The sequence below is a fragment of the Podarcis erhardii genome (genome assembly GCF_964252035.2).
Source record: "Podarcis erhardii genome assembly, chromosome: 3".
NCBI classification, from domain to species: Eukaryota; Metazoa; Chordata; class Lepidosauria; order Squamata; family Lacertidae; genus Podarcis; species Podarcis erhardii.
In genome coordinates this window covers 80,900,414-80,918,101 of record NC_138507.1, presented here as the reverse complement: position 1 = coordinate 80,918,101, position 17,688 = coordinate 80,900,414, and the positions used below count along the sequence as shown (strand labels likewise).

At 43.6% G+C, this 17,688-nt stretch overlaps 1 protein-coding gene across 4 annotated transcripts in view; it reads right to left on the bottom strand.

Annotated features, from left to right (window-relative positions):
• Nucleotides 1-17,688, bottom strand: part of KIF26B (kinesin family member 26B) — a 283,873-nt gene that overhangs the window by 156,298 nt on the left and 109,887 nt on the right. For all 4 annotated transcript variants that reach the window (XM_081857638.1, XM_081857639.1, XM_081857641.1 and 1 more), the window contains one exon: nucleotides 10,407-10,573. In XM_081857638.1, the coding sequence (XP_081713764.1) occupies nucleotides 10,407-10,573 (167 nt within the window). The remainder of the gene's footprint in view (nucleotides 1-10,406; nucleotides 10,574-17,688) is intronic.

The window sequence follows — 17,688 nt, the reverse complement described above, 5'->3', positions numbered from 1 at the left end:
GGCAATGCCTTTCGCTGTTGGACTTCACCTCAAAGGACAAATAACTCTTGGAGACTTTGGCCTCCTCAGAACTCTTGGAATCACTTTTGGGTGCTCTATTGTCTGAGGAACAGCTTGCCACTGCCTTTTCAGCCTTTCTCCAACACACAGTCCATCACACAGATGCATTGAACCGTAGAAACAACTTCCCAAAACAGCCTCAGCCCCCTCTGGGCTTGGTACTCTTTCTGGGCATCCTCTAGGTCCCTCTGGGCTTTCTGGGCGTCCCACAGACCCTTCTGGGCTTCCAGGTCCCTCTGGTCTGGCTTCTACTGCAGCCTGACATGCCGTCTTCACTGCTTGCCACACAACCCAGGCCTGCTCAAGAGCATCAACCACGTCTGCTTCACAAGCCTCCACTGCGCCTGTAAACTTCTTAATGGGCTGGGCAAAGCCTGTTTCAGCCTGTGTACTTTCCCATAGCTGCTTTTCTGCCAGTCAGTAATACATGCATTTTAACCAGACTTCCCAATTGGCTCCATGCAGCCTTTTACAGGGGTAATTCTTATGGCCTTGCTGTTGCTGAGCAGGCATCTTCCTCCCCTTGGCTGCGGGTCTCTGAATGGCTACGGCGGACCCCTCAGGTCCCTGGGCTGTGAGCCATTGCCGTGCCTAACACTGCTGCCTTTTCTTTCCTCCACTGCTTTTTTCTCCCTCTTCTCAGTCTCTCCTCTTTGTTTAAACACCTTCTGGGCGATGGCCATGAGCTGAGATCTGGACATGTCCTGGAACCCAGGCTGTTTTGGATTTTGGTTCTAATGTCCTTTGCACATTGTCCTATGATAGGTACTTAGAGCATTGCGATTGTCCACATTATTTGGGTCCCACTGTGGGTTGGTTAAGGGATATCGTTGAGGCCACTCTGCCTCCTGAACCTGCTGTTCTTTTAGGTGTTCTAGAGCCTGTGTATTAATTCTCCTCCTTTCCTCTGAAGTAAAGAGAGTGTTCAGCAATTGCTGACAGTCTGTCCAGGTAGGCTCATGTGCTGCAAATATGGAGGACAGCAAGTCCACCATTGCCTGGGGCTTCTCAGCAAACGCAGGACTGTGGGTCTTCCAATTCATCAAATCAATGGTGGTGAGGGGGACATATTGAAGGGTGAATGTCCTAGGCTGTGGTGGCGGGGCAGGTGGGGCAGGGACATTTTGAGCACCGTCTTGCCCTGCCGGAGGTGCAGGGGGTGGAGGTGGTGGATTGTCAAAAACCACGCGAAGGGGGGTCAGGACTGCTGTCCCTGCCTCTACACTGGACGTGGGCTGATTGGATCTGCACTGTTTTAGGTACTTTCAAAAGGCTTTTTATCGACCCCTGTGATAAGCGTCTGCAGCATCTCGATACATAGTGGTCGAACTTCTGTATTTGCTCATCTTTTTCCTCAATTCTGTAAGACTGGGGTATAATTCATCCAGGACCTGGTCACTGGGCTCTGCCTTGTGTACTTCTGGGCTGGCTGGCAGCCCCCCCCTTCCTGCTTTGGCTCCTGGGGCCGCATATCGGGGCAGCGGTGGAGCTTTGAGGATATGGGGCTGTCCCTGTCCTCCCAAGGGGCCACCACGGCACTTTTGCCTCGGATCCCTGGTAAATGGGCTTCTTGAGGCGTTTTCCTGCCTGTGCTCCTTTAATTTCATTGAGCAGTCTTATATTTCTTCAGCCAGGGGGGTGGGGGGGTTCTCTATTATCACGTAAACCTCTAGAACTTCATCCATGTTCACAAACTCATCCAAGTTAAATGGAGAAAGTTCTTCCTCTTTTTTTATGCAGTTTTTGTTTTGTTTTGTTTTGTTTTTTTAAACTTCTAGTAGCTCTGCCAGCAGACACCTGACCTTGGCTGCTCACACCCTGTGGTCAGCTTCAGGTGTCCGGATTATTTCTTCATCTGTTCCCTCATCCCTTTTCTGTGGCAACTAACTTGTCAACTGTGGTGGCCACAAAGATGCAGGTCTTCTCTTGAGGCTCCTCTGCCTAAGCCTCAAACCAGGGGTCTGTTACAGTGTTCTCTGAGACACACCTGAGCTCTGAGCCATTCAGCTGGTGCCTGATTAAGGACACCAATTAAATTGTCCTCCCTGTCTCAACTGTAACTGTTATAGGTCTGAAAGCATTTCGTATTTCCTAGCCATAGACCACCTCTCACTGGTCATCAGAGAAGCTAGGGGGCTGCTGGTGGTTTCCCTGATGTGTTCCAAACTGCCGCTGGTCACAGAGGTACCCAGCTCTTCCCTAACTAAATTCTGGGATTTAGGTTGACCTTCCTGGTCAAGCTGTAGTTACTATAGGGATCAAAACTATTGGAGGTCTGCAAGGCTAATGTGCTTCCCAGTTCAGTAATGGGCTTTGGAGAAACTAGGAGGCTTGCCTTACTACCAAAGCCACAGCTCAGCAGAGAATTCTCCAACTCTGCCTGGCTGAACTCTTGCCTTCATTGAGGTCCAGAGATCTGAAAGCTTTGTATGCACTCTAGTTCTATATACTAACTTGGATAGCCTAAGGGATCTCTGGAGCGATCCCCTCCATCGCTCCCAGAGCTACATCTGAGTCTGAAACTCTTCCCTAAGTAGATACTCAGCCTCAAAGAGATACTCCTTGTTGCCCTGTCCCAGCTAGAGCCTCTATGTTTCTTCCCAGTTCACACAGAGTGCGCAAGCGTTCTGGCGTCATCACAATGCCATAGTCTCCGCTGAATCCTTTCTTGAAATTGTTCAGCATGCATTGCAGGGGAGTTATTGGACCTTTCGAGCCACCCCCTCCCATATTTAATATGGTCCTTGTGCAGCGTCCCCAAACACCAAACACACACACATGCAGTTCCCAATTTTCCTTGCCCAGTCGAGCTCGCGCTGCTGGGAAACGAAGTACTTATTGGTTCTACCCCAGGGGAATACCCTGGGGTTGCACACACACACACACCAAGTGCCTCTTTCACTGGACGCTGTACCACACACTAGCCTCCCGGTTCCCCCCTTTTTTCCTTTCTGCCTTCCTTATACCTTTAAATCCTTAAGCGTGGGTGGTTTTCAGGGGCCAACTCTACCCTTACTGCCACCAAGCACGCTGGACAGGTGATCAGTCTGTCCCTTCTCCTTAGCCAAGGAGGTTTCCTATGTCCTCAGGGCCCTTTGCCCATGTACTCACCCCAGCCGGCTGGTCTCTGCCCTGTTCTCCCAACCTCGGTCCTTCAATCCGTTGTCTCCTCTCACAGGATCCAGCAGAAGGGTCAAATTGGCTTCGCCCTCCTCCGAAGAAAAACCTCGGTGGCGCCAGGAGTAAGCGGCCTATTGGCCCTTCCCCTGCGTCCTGCCTAGAAAAGGACAAGGGAGCTGCCTTCTGGTCTTTTTGAGGACTTAAGGTCCTTGATCCGAGTCACCTGTGGCACCAGAAATGTTAGAGACTTCAGAATACAGACCAGAATGGAAAAATCCAGGCAGCAATATTTTTATTGACTTTGGTTTATTTGTCAGACAAGCAAAGCAAAGTGGGTACATTCAGGAAAAATGAGAGAATGCCCCCGAACACCAGGGGCAGACAACTTTTATACCTTTTGGCAAAAGCACAGTTCAGCCCTTGACCCAGCCCTCAAACATTCCCCTTTATGCATATTAATTGAAACTCAACCAATTAAAGAATTGATGGTGGCCCTTCGGTTCCAGGCTGCATTATCCGCAAGGTGGTGCTGTAAGCTTATAAACCTCTTGACCTACATACCCTTCCTAGTAAAGCCGCATTGACCATCTGTTAGACTTGTGGCGAGCTACCTTCTCCTGTTGCTCATTTGTGGTGGGCTACATCTTCCTGTTGTTCGCTCTATTCTCGGTCTGTTTACTGGAATTGGGTCAGCAGCTAGAGCAGGTGTGAAGTGCTCAGACCACATTTGCTGCATTTGCAAAGAATGCTTTTGCAAACAGAAGAGAGATAGCTTTTAGCCTTTTAGTTTGCTTTCTAAGATGGCTTTCAGCTTATAAAATGGCTCCAGCCTGGCTCTCCAAAGTGGACCCAGGTGGACCCCTGGTCCTCACTCCTTCATAGTCACTTTAAAATTTGTCCTGTACAATCCAGAACTTGATGTTATTAGGACTAGTATGCCTAGCTTGACAAAGCAAGGTTATTTATTCTACTCTCATATAAGTAGATCCAACTGATAATTGTGAGAAATTGAAATATGACATGGACACAGTCATAACAATTCCACCTATTATGGCTTCTGAAAACAGCACAGCCAGAAATGCAGAAATTGCTCCCAGCTGCTAGGCTGTGTTATCTCTTCCTTCATAGTCTAGTTTCTCCATGCAGATACTGGAACATGCATGGCTGAGGATAGGCTGCAGCCACTTGTGTACAAGAGAAAGTGACCATGTGGTAGAGTTTCAGTGCTTAATAAAAAACAGACTCCCTTTTTCACAGACTCATGTGAAATTGCCTGAAAACATTTCAACATTCCTTTTAAATTTATTATCCTCCAGGAGCCTCTTGTGAACAAGCACCCTCTTGTGTAGCATCCATTCATTTCAGCAGGTTGGCGGCATTGGTAGAAAGGAATCACTTGGCTGGTATACTCAGCAGTATATGCAGAACAGAAGTTCCCAGGGCATTGTACTCACCCTGCTGTCCACTTTGCAACTGAGAATCATCAGGCCAGGTGGAGCAACTGGGGCAAAATCATGAACCGCAGCCACTCCAGCATCTTTCAAAAGCAGGAGTGGCGTATTTTAATGCCCACACCCAAATAACATGTGAATTGATCGGTTGAAAGAATTCTGCTCTTGGTGGCTGGCAAATTGTTCGTGAGAAGCTAATTTTATTTCTTAGTATTATTCTAGATAAGTTGTTGTTACAATAATATCACGGTTCTGCTTAAGCCCAGAGATGCTTATCAGTTAAAGCAGGTGGGGCTGACCTGTTTTTCTGTGTTCCTTCAGAATACAGAAGGGCCACATGTCAGTTGTGGGTGAGTTGTGCCACATCCCAGTTGTGGGCAAGGCCAAAGCCAGCAGTAGTGGGACAGACAGAGCCAAAAGTGGGCAGGGCCACCTCATTTTCTTTCTCTTTCTACTAACTTATCTTTGTTTTTGACATCCGTCACTTCTCTTCTTCTATATCTAGCAGACTACCATGGAAAAACAGATCATTCTTGCCAGAGATATTGCAGAAGGCTTATGAAAGTTGGCCCAGGGCTGCATAATATTAGGCCAAGGGTTGCCTACTCCAGACTTAAAGGGAGGGAGCTGGACTAGGGGATGCATTGTGCCCTAAACATATTGAGGTATGCAGTGCTTTTTTCTGGGGGAACGCAGGGGTACACATACCCCTAAACATTTTGTGACTCTTAAGTTTGGCCTCATTGAGGGGCAGTAGTTCAATATGAGTAGGAAAATGAGAGGACCCCTAAACAATTTTTTTTAGGGGGAAAAGCACTGAAGGTATTCAATTCCAGGAAATCAATGGAACTACTCCAGTGTAAGCACTTAGCAGAATGAGTACAATGGCTTGGCAGTCATTTCAATAATTTTAGGCTGAATACAAAGGGATAAGATTCAGTATTCATTAAGTTCAGAAATTTCCCTGCATGTTGTCCAACATCTTGTCTAACATGCAAAATGCAAAATCTAAGCTTAAAGACCTGTAAACAATTTCAAGTTGTTTGTTGCCAATGCACACTGTCTCTGCTTGCCCTGAAGGATCAGAAGGCTTATTTACATGACTTGGCTCACGCCTAAGTAAATATCAAAGCTAAAGCACTAACCAACACTTATGAAGCGAAGCATTTTTCTTTTTTTAGTTAACATTACTTGATGGTGGGTTAACTGCAGTCATTGGGAGGTTTGATTCAAACTAGTCAAGAGAATTAGGAGACAATAACTGTTTATTTCTTTAGTCCTTTCTCCAATAAAAGGATGAATTCCACAAAAGGCTTTAATGTACAACATAAGTCTCTAATTTGGTGTAATACAGTTTCCCTTTTTAAAAACTGCTGAATGCCCAATGCTATAATTAAAATTAAAGCCATATTCAACTGCTAGAGGGTCAGTTAAAAAAAAAATAATCAAACCTACCATTTTTACTCTGAAAAGCCTGAAAACAGACATCTTTCAGGCTGACAAAAGGCACTCTGTCTGCTAGCCCTGAAATGGGCTTTAGAAATAGCAGAGTGTTATACAGGAATTGTTAATTTACTCCCCCACACATTCCAATGGATCCCCTCATCTTATTATGTCATATATTGCAAATTTAAATGTAGTTCATTAAGAGAGAGAGAAAGTGAGGGGAGTCCAAAAATTACCCCTATTTCTTAATGTAAGTTTGTTTTTTTTTTATAAAAATTTTTTATTGGGTTTTCAGCTTTTTCAGACAAACACACACATATAAAACAAACACAAAACAAAACATCTGTAATTTCATAGTCTTACATTCATTACCTTCTTTCAGTGACTTCCCCACACCCCCCTACCCACCTTCCAATTTCATTAAGTATCTCAGCAAGTTATTTGTTCATTTCTCTTAAATATTGTTCATATCTTTCTTAAGATTTATCATTTTTCCATTTTTACTTATCATATCCCATTATATACATTGAATCCTTTCTCTAAGGTCGGCCTAATTTCTCTCCCACAAATTCCTCGGTCTTTATATTAAACCAAAAATCATATATTGAACCAAAAATCATAATATTTCAGTTCTAGATCCCAGAGTCTTACCACCCTACACTCCCCTCCCTCCCCTACCCCGGTTTTTGCCCCTTCCCATATTTTTAACCCGGATTTCTCACATCGGAGGCCCTTAGGCCCCAATTAGTCTCTTTCCACCAATTTTGTTTATAGTCCTTTTTGTTGGTCTTCTCTTCTCGGAGGAATTCTGTCCCCAGTTCCTCATATTTTCCTCCTTCCAAATCAAACAGAAACAGTTTCTGTCCAGGATCAACAAATCTCCCCTGTTGCAGCTTAAAGAATAAGTCCCCATCAAACTTGTTCATTCTTTTATAGCTCGATATTCCAGTTATTCCAGGGACTTCCATCTTTCTTTGCAGATTTGTAATCCTTTGGTTGTCTTCTTCATTTCTTTTGTTCCCAAAAGTTACAGACTTTTGATTACTCTCTTCCTCCTGAACTCCCTCTTCTCCTTCTTCTTTTTCCCCCAGTTCTAAAGTTATCTCTTCTTCTGCAGCTGCAGGTTCTTTTTCCATCCGGTTAATTCCATCAACAGAGTTGCTTAGTTTAAGATTGAAGGTCATCAATTGTTCACTCATAGCCGAGCTCTGTTCTTGCAGAGCTCCCACCAAAAAAAACATTTTTTTTATCTCTGCCAGTAATTTTCCTTCAGCCGCCATTGCAATGTCTTTAGTTCCCTCCAGGGGGATTTCCATCATGGTTCTTTTCCAACAGTCCGTTACTTTGTTGTTCAAAATTAGTTTGTTTCCAGTGAATTTAATATAACACTTTTAATCCAAAAATATATTTGTAGCACAGTTCCAGGTTTTAACTATCCGTTTGACAGCTCTTTTGACAGCTGTCAAACTCCTTATTCTTTCTCTCGGGTTCACACACAGGGCGCTGCCCGGGTTCGGGGGGGGGGGTCAGCCAGAGAAAACAAAAGAAAAAAACCTCTGAAATTCCCCTCTCTTCACTCCAGCACAATTAACTTTTTAATCCAATTTATGAAAGCTTTTTCTTTAAACACCACAGTTTTTCCGACTTAGTGTTCCTCTCCTTACTTTAAGTCTTTTGGTGGGGGGGGGGAGTGTGGACTTCCTTTTTGACACGTCCCCCGATCGTACTCGAATTCAGGAATAAAAACTTTTAGTGCCAAAATTTCCTTCTACTCACGGGTTGCTTTTTCCAGTCCCAATTTCAGGAAGAAAGACGGCGCTCTACGGTCATGGCTCGCGGCTTCGCTCCGCCGAGGTAGCGCTGAACTCTCAGCACCACGCCGCTCCCCAGTCCACTCCGCAGCCTTTAAAAAGGCTCTTCGCGGGTCGGGGAGGGCGCTTGAGGTGCCCACCAAGTTACCAGGTCCGCAAGCTTCCGCGCTTGCGGTTTTTAAGGGTCCCCGTGTCGCCGGCACGGCAAGACCCGTCCTCGACGGAGCCGATTCCCTCCGGGGCTCGGAGGGAATCCGCCATTACTCGTTCGCGCTATCCCGGAAGTCCTTCTTAATGTAAGTTTGACAAGTCACCCCACAATTTTGCCATTGGATGTAGTTTTTTCAATGAAATACTGTTAGGATTTGCATTCTTTGGACAGCAAGAAACCAGAAGATTTGCCTAAGCCTTATTTAGCTTATTTAGCTTATTTAGCCATCTTGTCCCTCCTACTGTTCAATGTGCACATTCAGCCTCTTAGCAAAATACCGATAGGTTTATTTATTTATGTATTTCTATGCCGCCATATCATAAAATATCATGGCGGTGTGCTGCTATAAAACATAAAACACAATTTAAAACAATAAAAATATATAATTAAAGTGCCCAGTTAATCAATGTTAACATATGTGTATGCCTTGTTAGCATAAAAAGGCCTTCAAGAGTCATTTGAAAGTCAAAAGGATGCCTGCCAACTCTCTGCTGGAAGAGTGTTCCACAGAATGGGACTGGTGATACTAAATGCCCAACTAGTGGAGCCCAGTTCGGCCTCTGTAACATGGGGAATAAATTGTATAGTTATCTTCATTGTATAGACTCATCTCTTACCCCAGCCTCCCTCATTTTAACTAACCCAAGACCAGCCAGCTCTGTACTTGACTAGCATCCATATAACCCTTAGTTGTAAACAATTGTGTGTGTGCTTCAGTGTTTGTTTGTTTGTTTGATTGATTGATTATTCACTGTCTTTCAGATGCTTTGAAAAAGAATCTCAAGTCTCCTCACCAGATGCCAGAACTATATGTTCAGCAATGAATGGCAGCCCCGCATCTCCTCCCGTCTCCTCGGAAATGATTAGTAGATGTGACGTCATTTCCTGCCCTGCAAACATCTTCCAGTTGGGTGGTATTCAACTGAGTGGACCCATTGACATTGTTGGATCTAACTTAAGTCATGTTCAGTGCTTTTTTCAGGGGGTACTCAAGGATAAGCAGTACTGGCACCCCTTTTTTGTTGTTAACACTACTCTGAGTGTAATGTCATTGACTACCACCCATGAAGTGTAACAGGGCAGAGGCACTGGCAAATCTGGGCTGAGGATACTCATGCCCCAAGTCTTTGGCATAAAGTTCCTGGCCAGGTGCTTCATGCAGCCAGTGGTCAGTTGTGCAGCAGCTGCAAAGTGGGCGGGCTGTATCCTGAAGGGTTATGGAGTCAGGTACAAGTGAGCATCAGCACTGCTGATCAGATGTTTGGTGGCTGCAAGTGGGGAGACAATTGTGTGGATACACCTCAAGCACCTGAATAGTGGTCCAGAATTATTTGCTTTCTTTCCTAGCAGCCTTATCAGGGGGAGGATGAGAGAGGCCAGCTGTGATGGCAGCTCCCCCCACCAGACACTGCCAACACAGCTGGCCTCTTTCCTCCTCCTACCCTCATCCCACCCCAGTAAAGCTGCATCTCCTCACTGCAGGTGCTGTTCATGTGCTTAGCCTGCTGCCAGCTTCCAGCACATTCGTATGTGAGCTAGTCTATTGTTTGGTCCCATTGGTGACGGAGAGACACCATCACACTCCTACAGATCAATGTGACTTTTCAAGTTCTAGGAAAACTCATAAACAAACACAAGTGGTATTTTTTTATCTCTCACTATCATTTTAAATGGGTGCAGGGTAATGGAAAGAAGCAAAATTGCATGTTGCTCTAGATCCAACAAATCATGCAAGAAGAATTACCGATGAAAGAAGAATGGAGGATGAAGTTGATGGACTATGCGGAACTGGATAAATTAACAGGAAGGATTCGAAACCTGCGGGACCAGAGATTCTTAGAAGACTGGAGTAAATATACGAACTATTGGAAAAGTAATTGTAATGAACAGATTACACTAGTAGGATTGCAAGAAGTTTTGTAAGGATGTTTATTTGAAATATTGCAAGAAAGACTATGAGGAGAATTATTAGTTAATGATAATTAAGAGTAATAGAGAAATTAAGAAATGTAGAATAAGTGATAAAGAACGGAAAATCATCATAGGTGTTGACGGAAGTCTAAAAATATTGTATAAGATAAGAAGTTATGTTATATGATTGTTGGGAAATGATATGTTAAAAAACTAATAAAAATGTATATATATATAAAAAAATCCAACAAATCATTCCACTTAAAACTTCATCATGTAGCAATGAACATATCAGCCAATCTTTTTATCAGTCTTTGAAGTGTTAGCCTTAGATCTGGATGCCCACGGTCCCTGTCACATCAGAGCTGCAGAGAACAAGCAAACTTTCCATCTTACCTGGCAAAAAAGGAAGCTGCCACTGAGGTGCCTGTTGACGTGTCACTGGCAACACAGGTGCTTTGGGAAGCAGGTAAGCTGTACAAGGAGGGTTTATCGGCATTGTAGCGGTTCAGGGCAGCTTCAGTCAATCCCTCTCGGCCAGTCTCCGTCATCAACTGGGAAATCTAAAGGGGGAGAAAGGTACAGGCTCATTGGGTGCTATTTCACCTGACCACTACATGTTTTGGAAGGCAGGGAGAAGAGTATCGCATTCAGCACACTCCTGTGACCTTTTAAATGCATTTATTGGCTCTGCAGTCCAGTTCTGTGGCACTTTGGCTACGACTTTACCTCATTTCCATTAAAAGTAATGAGATAAAATAACCCCCTGACATTGTAAGTTTCCTTTATGGCTCTGGAGTTCCTTCTGTTTGGAGGAGAAAGTGTAAACCATTATCCTTGCTTCATTTGAGCACAGTGGGGAACTCGGAGGCATTAGTCAAAGCCTACTTATTAAAGGAAATCTGTACATACATTCGCCAGTGTGGCAACGTAGCCGTGCATAATGCAAGTCAAAATGGGTGTTTGAGAACCAGACGTACCAGGCATCTCCATGTATTCCAAGCATTTAAGAGATGTGAGACTGACTCAAGGAAGATGTTAATGTGTATTTTTCATATTACTGCCTGCAATTTCTTATGGGATAAAAAAAAAATCAAAAGTAATTGAATCTAAAAAAACACCATACAGTCCTGTAAAATGCTAGTGTAGCAGGAAACCCCCCCCCCCAATCATTCAGTTTGTACAAACTTCACACACACTCACACTCACACACTACATACGCTATGCTTCTGTTATAAATTCATAGAAAAGCAACCATACATCGGATTAGCACTGTTCCACTTTTATTTTACTCCATGAAGGAAGGACTACAAAATGGGGAAGGTTTGATACAGGCCACCATAATCCCTTGAGCATACCAGCACATCCACAGGAGCCCTGCCCAGTTGCTATGCCAACCCTGATGGTCCTAGACAGAAGACCATCAAGATCACAAAGAACTTGCATATGGGAGTGGATTCAGCATGGACTGGAACAAAGGACAATAATCAGCTCTTCCCTCTGGGGGCAGGAAACTGCAAACTCCCCTCTGTCACCTGGAAAGTACTCATGGGGAGGGGGAAAGGGGGAACCAGCCAGGTGACAGGACACTCAGGTTACCACCACAACTCCTTCCTCAACCCCTCCTTTCTGTGATGTATCTATGATGTTTCTGGGGGTGGTCTTGATCTACAGGATGGGAATTTCAAAAGTCTTTATAAGACCTTGCACACCATTTTTTTGGTGTCCTTTCTCTCTCCTGCAAGTGAGAGGAGCACCTTGTTGCAACAGTTCAATAAAGGCCAAGCCTACAGGCTGCTGTTTTGCTCCAAGTTATCCTGGTTGGTGTCTTTGTTTTTGTCCAAGGGAGCCCTCGGATTTTTCCGTTAACACTAGTTAACATAAATCTTTCTCATACATGTCAAATGGCATTGGCAGCATCTGTCCCATTTGCACCTCTTTCTCCCCAGCACCGCCCCCAATTTCCCCCCTCAAAACCAAAACTGCCTGCAATTTATATTTATGCTATGTAAAAAGTGACTGGCTCTTCATACCAGAATGCAAGATTAAAAAAATAAAAAGCACTTCCCGTAGTTGGCCAGGTCTATGGTAGCATTTATTTCCTGGTTGATTTGTTATGTAGTTGTGCACCAGATGCTTAATAGACAATATATTTTCTTACAAGGCCAGGTGTTACCCATTTGATGAACCTCATGTGCCTGTTTAGTAAAAGGTTTGGCATCCTCACTGATTCAGGCAATCTGACATCCTGAATATCTTAACCTGACAGGTGACCAGAGCCCTGGCAAAGCAGGCTAGTATATAAGAAGTATATTCTCATCTATATGCCCAAATACTTTCTGTTTCTTATCAGGTCCACTTTTTTGGGGGGGGCACTCTTATTATCAGCACCCTCCTTTTACAGCTACTACTATTACCTACTTGTACCTTGATCCTACACTCACTTACTTACTTACTTACTTACTTACATATTATTTGTGTGTCGAGACCCCACAGCCACCCCCTCGTTGGAAATAACTCACACAAGAACACAGATATTAGAAGTCCATAGCAAGGCCAGTGCCTAAGCTGCAAATGGGGAGGGAGGGTGGGTGATTGAGTAAGCGAGCCAAAGAGGAAGTCCTCTGGCTCGCTTCTCGGTTTAAACGGCCCCAGCCATGCCCCCCCCAGCCAGCGGATTGGCTGGCAGGGCTCTGACGTGGCCAGGATCCCCCAGGCAACAGGGGGCAAATTCCCCCGCCCCCGGTGGGAGTGGGGGGTGGCCACGTGGTCCACCACAACTCCTCCCCACTGGGAAGTGGAGCAGATTTATTGAAGTGATATACCACCCATCATCCAATGATCACAAGGTGGTTTACAGTACTGGCAGCCCCCCATTTATGTGCATTCAATATGTGCACAACCATGTATACATGTATTGCACTGTATACCTGGAAGTGACCTGGAAATGTCATAAAGAGGTCACTGAAATGTCACTAAAAGGGCGAAACGGGAGTGGAGAAGGAGTGTTTCAAGCTTTTACAATGGGTTTCAATTATAAGTAATTTCACCAATGCACACAGTGCCTTGGAATGTAACCCCCCATATACGGGGGGTGGGAGGTGGGCTGCCTGTATATATTTACATAGAAAACAGTTGCCTTGCTTTCCGTGGATTGCATTTCCAAGTCTGCTTTGAACCTCAAACCAACTGTACACTGAACAGTTTTCTGTCAGGCCTTTCTGTCCTGATACCCAGTACTTTTGTGTTGTTGTTGTTGTTTTAGACCAGTGGTGTAGTGGTCCAGGCTCATGGGGGTTCAAAGACCTATTACTATTGCTGCAGCAATCAGTCCACAGTGGGAACTACTAAACAGAATGAAAAAATATTTCCTCCTCTGAGGAAGGGAAAGAGGTTACTAGGACTGATTGGCCATGGTACTTATCCTGCATTCTTCCTCTCATCTAATTCAACTGAGGTCACCGTTAAAAAATGAATCTGTTCACACAAAAGATCAAGAACTGACATATCTTCCCATTGAACAATGGAACAGATAAGTCAAGCTGCAAACAAGCTGACTTATCACTATTGCAAGCTGAAGTGCCGCATGACATACTCTCAACAGCAATTCCCACAGATGAGCTAAGCAATATTACTCAGCTTTTATTGGGATTCCACAAAGAAGGATTAAAATTAGGAACTATTTAGCCACAAGTGTGGACTTTGCTATTTGGCCTTGTGCAGCACACAGAAACAAGCTTTATCCACAGTGAGACAAATGCATGTCAGGTTGACTTAAGTGACATTTATGGATGCCACTGGAAATAAGGGTTGTGTGTGTGTGCATGCTTAATATTAGTAAATAGAGAACCAGGCACTGGATTGCAAATTTTCCCCAGAAGGAATAGCCCAGAATTTCTGCAAATTAGCTTGAAAACATTATATTGCATTATACTTTAGAGTCATTCTAAACCAAGAGAAAAGTGTGCCCATATTCTCCTCTCACTCTGTGGAAAATAGAACAGCAAAATACACACGCACAGACTTTTCATAAAAGAGTTGCTCAGTCTTCTGATATCGTTCTGAAAGCATGCTGCAGTTCAAAAAGGAAATCAGACAAATAGTTTCTCTATTCCCTCACCCATGTGTTCCGCCAGCAAGCTCATTCTTTGTGTGCAAAGATTTAGAATAGGTTAATGGGATAAGTTTTGAGTGGGGCCTTTGTTAATGTATTGGCAGCACATCACTGCCTAGATCAGCAACAATAGACAAAACATAACAGAATGCAATTCTTTCATGCTGTATAATAATAATAACAAACACTTCTAAGTGCATGTGGACAACACATATGTTCTTCCCAAATTCACATTCTTTGTTCTGTCTTGTGTGAAGTATAAAAACCACACGCCCTTTCTCCTCCTATTTCCTTCCAGCTTGACAATAGCAGTCATTGAACACTGGTTTCTTTTAAGATCCTGTGGGATGACTGGGTACAGTGAATTTTTTTGAAGCAGGCAGACACTGCTAAACAGATCTACAAAAAAATAGATAAATAGTCGCTGGGGTTTTTATAATATAATTTGACGACAGGTATCATTAGTAAGCAGCAATGTATTAACCACGGTGGCAAAATAAGTAATATGTGAAACAAGAAATCTCAGTGCTTTTTTGAGAATAACTTTGCATAATTTGTTCCCAGCATTTGGCTCAACTTGACATCTGTCATATCCTACCTCTCCTGACATAAAATAGGTTCCCCTGTCCCTCATCTAAAGCAGTTTGACCTTGCAGTAACAGAGGCCTAGAACAGTCACCATCACAGCACCCCCAAGTGGCTACATTTAGGTACTTGGTACTTTGGAAAGCTTTCTTGGGATATACGGCACCGTCATGTTTTTGAACTTTTTCTCTGCAAAGTGAGGTCTAGAAACTGTATTTAAAATAATTAAAGCTGCTATTTATGGGGTTATAGCTAACAACTTGAACATAATCTTTTTCCCATTGAGGGCAATTGGTTGTTCCATTATTCTATTTATATTCCACCTTTGCTCCAAGGTGTTCAGGACAGCAAACATAGTTCTATCCCTCCCCACTTTATCTTCATAACAAGGTTAAAGTGAGAGGTGGTGACCAGTCTAAGGTCACCCAGTGAGCTTCATGGCTGAGTAGGGATTTGAATCCTGGTCTTCCAAGTTTCAGTTCAACAGTGTAAACACTATACCATACTGGCTCTCTAAGTAATGGTATAGTGCTTTTTCTTTGTGTTCAGAGCACTTATTATGCAGTAATCCTTACAATCATCCTATAAGGTAGGCCAGTATTATCAGCATACTACTGATGGAGACTGATAGTAGTTTGCCTAAGGTAAGCGAGATAGTTCATGGCTTAGCTAAATTTGAAATGGATCTTTAAGCTTATTATTATTTATGTTTTTATCGTGGCCAGTCTGACAATGGATCCCAGGGCAGCCCAAATATATATATAAATAAACAATAAAAATAAAATAAACATATTTTAAACATTTAAAAACAATTTGAACCCATCTAAAACTATTTCAAAACCTATACTGTCAGCTGTCTTTCAACACGTATGAGTTAATGAAACACAATCATCTTCTTTGTTAATTTTTTAAATATAATTTAACTTAGTTATTTTGTGGCTCTTCCAGCTAGAAATGCCGGTCCCCCATTTTATAACTTTAAGATGGTGATGAAGCACAGAAGTATACATTAGCTATCCTGGATTGCAACCATTTCCCATGTGTTTCCATCTCTAAAAACGAGTTAGCTGATTTTGAAAAAAGAAAACAAAATACGAAAAAGCCTGTTATGACAAATTGTTTTTTGTTTTTTTAATCCTAGTATTTGGATCACATTTAATTGCTGAGCACTACAGTACATTCCTACTACAGTGGTACCTCGGGTTACAGACGCTTCAGGTTACAGACTCCGCTAACCCAGAAATAGTACCTCGGGTTAAGAACTTTGCTTCAGGATGAGAACAGAAATTGTGCAGCTGCAATGGGAGGCCCCATTAGCTAAAGTGGTACCTCAGGTTAAGAACTGTTTCGGGTTAAGAACGGACCTCCAGAACGAATTAAGTTCTTAACCTGAGGTACCACTGTATTTCATAATGGATGAAAAGTTCATTTCCTTGGATTAAAAACATTTGGGATGTAATGGTCAGTCTGATCAGTTTCAGCAGCTCATCAATGAATAGAAGTGATAAGGAAATTGTTCTATCATTCTGTATAACTCAACAGGAGACTGTACTGAAAATTCTCAGATGCAACTGATAGTGCATTCAGAAACAGATCCCTTCCCAACCACTAAAAGATATTAATTGTTTTCCAAGAAAGTGATAATAGAAAACTCTCACACAAATGAACATCTAACTTTATTGACCAAGCCCTACTATCTTCCAGAATAAACTAGTAGCTTCATCAAAAATTAAAATCTAGGGGGAAATATCTTAACATGTTTTTTTAAACACACACACACATTTCCAATGGAAGACATACAGTACTGAAATGCAACTCAACAGCGAGGCTATGCTGTCAGCAGCTAAATCCAAGGCTAATGCTGGTATAATGTACTTGCAATTCTACGCACACACCGTAGCAAAGAAAAGAGCAAAGAAGTAGCAAAAGAGACAGGAGATAATGTGGCAATGCCAGCAGCCACTCGCATGGTATCCCTGGCAACTCTACTACCACACACCAATTGCAATGTTTTGCACCAATGATGTCTAGCCACAAACTGGGAAGCACCAACGGCAGAAACAGCATAAGAACATAACTCCATGCAGTGCTCTGGTGGAGGGAGCAACTTTGCAGCCTGAGGGCCAGATTCTCCCATGGGCAACCTTCTGGGGTGGGTGTCACATACAAGTGGTGGATGTGGTAGAGGAATGTGTGGCTAAGAACATGGTACCGTCCAAAGAAGACAAGCAAGAAGTATGTTCACACTTTGAGGATGCATTCTGTTGATGTAAAATCAGTGGAGGGGAGCCTGTGAGCCTGTGAGGGGTGTGGCCTAGCAAGCCTGGCCTGGACAGAGTCCTAGAGGTCAGATGGAAAGGTCTGGAAGATCTTAATTGGCACCTGTGCCTGAGGTTCTCCACCCTAAAGTACACATACAATCTTTTCACACACACACACACACGCGCACAAAACACTAGTGGGCTCTCAGGTAGAAACCACAGCAATGCTACTGACAGAGGCACCCCATGGCCCAGCAGTCAAGAGATACGCATGGAAACGACAGTGGTTTCCCAGAAGAAGTGTTTTTGAGTCCTGCTGGGATGTCAATGACTATATGCACATTGCTAATGATAGTGAATGCAATGCACATATATTGGCATCAAACGGAGGGGAACAAGCCAACTTTTTGCAAGGGAAAGGGAAGGTGTCCACATGGATAAGGAAGAATGATAGATGCAATGGGATACAGGAGATGCTGGTTTGAGTCCCACCAGAGGAGATGCGAATGTGGTCTCTACGAGTGAATGCATACCTTTGATGGTGGTGGGGAATCCTTACAGGAACAAGAATTTTGAATAGAAAGGGTAGGGATGGGAAGAACAAACACACAGCCATAAGACCAGAGAGAAAAAAGATCCACAAAGGGGCTCTTGTGTCTCTTAGAGCCATGCCCCCTTTTACACCTCTTTTTCCTCACAGACCCAGCCATATGGAAGA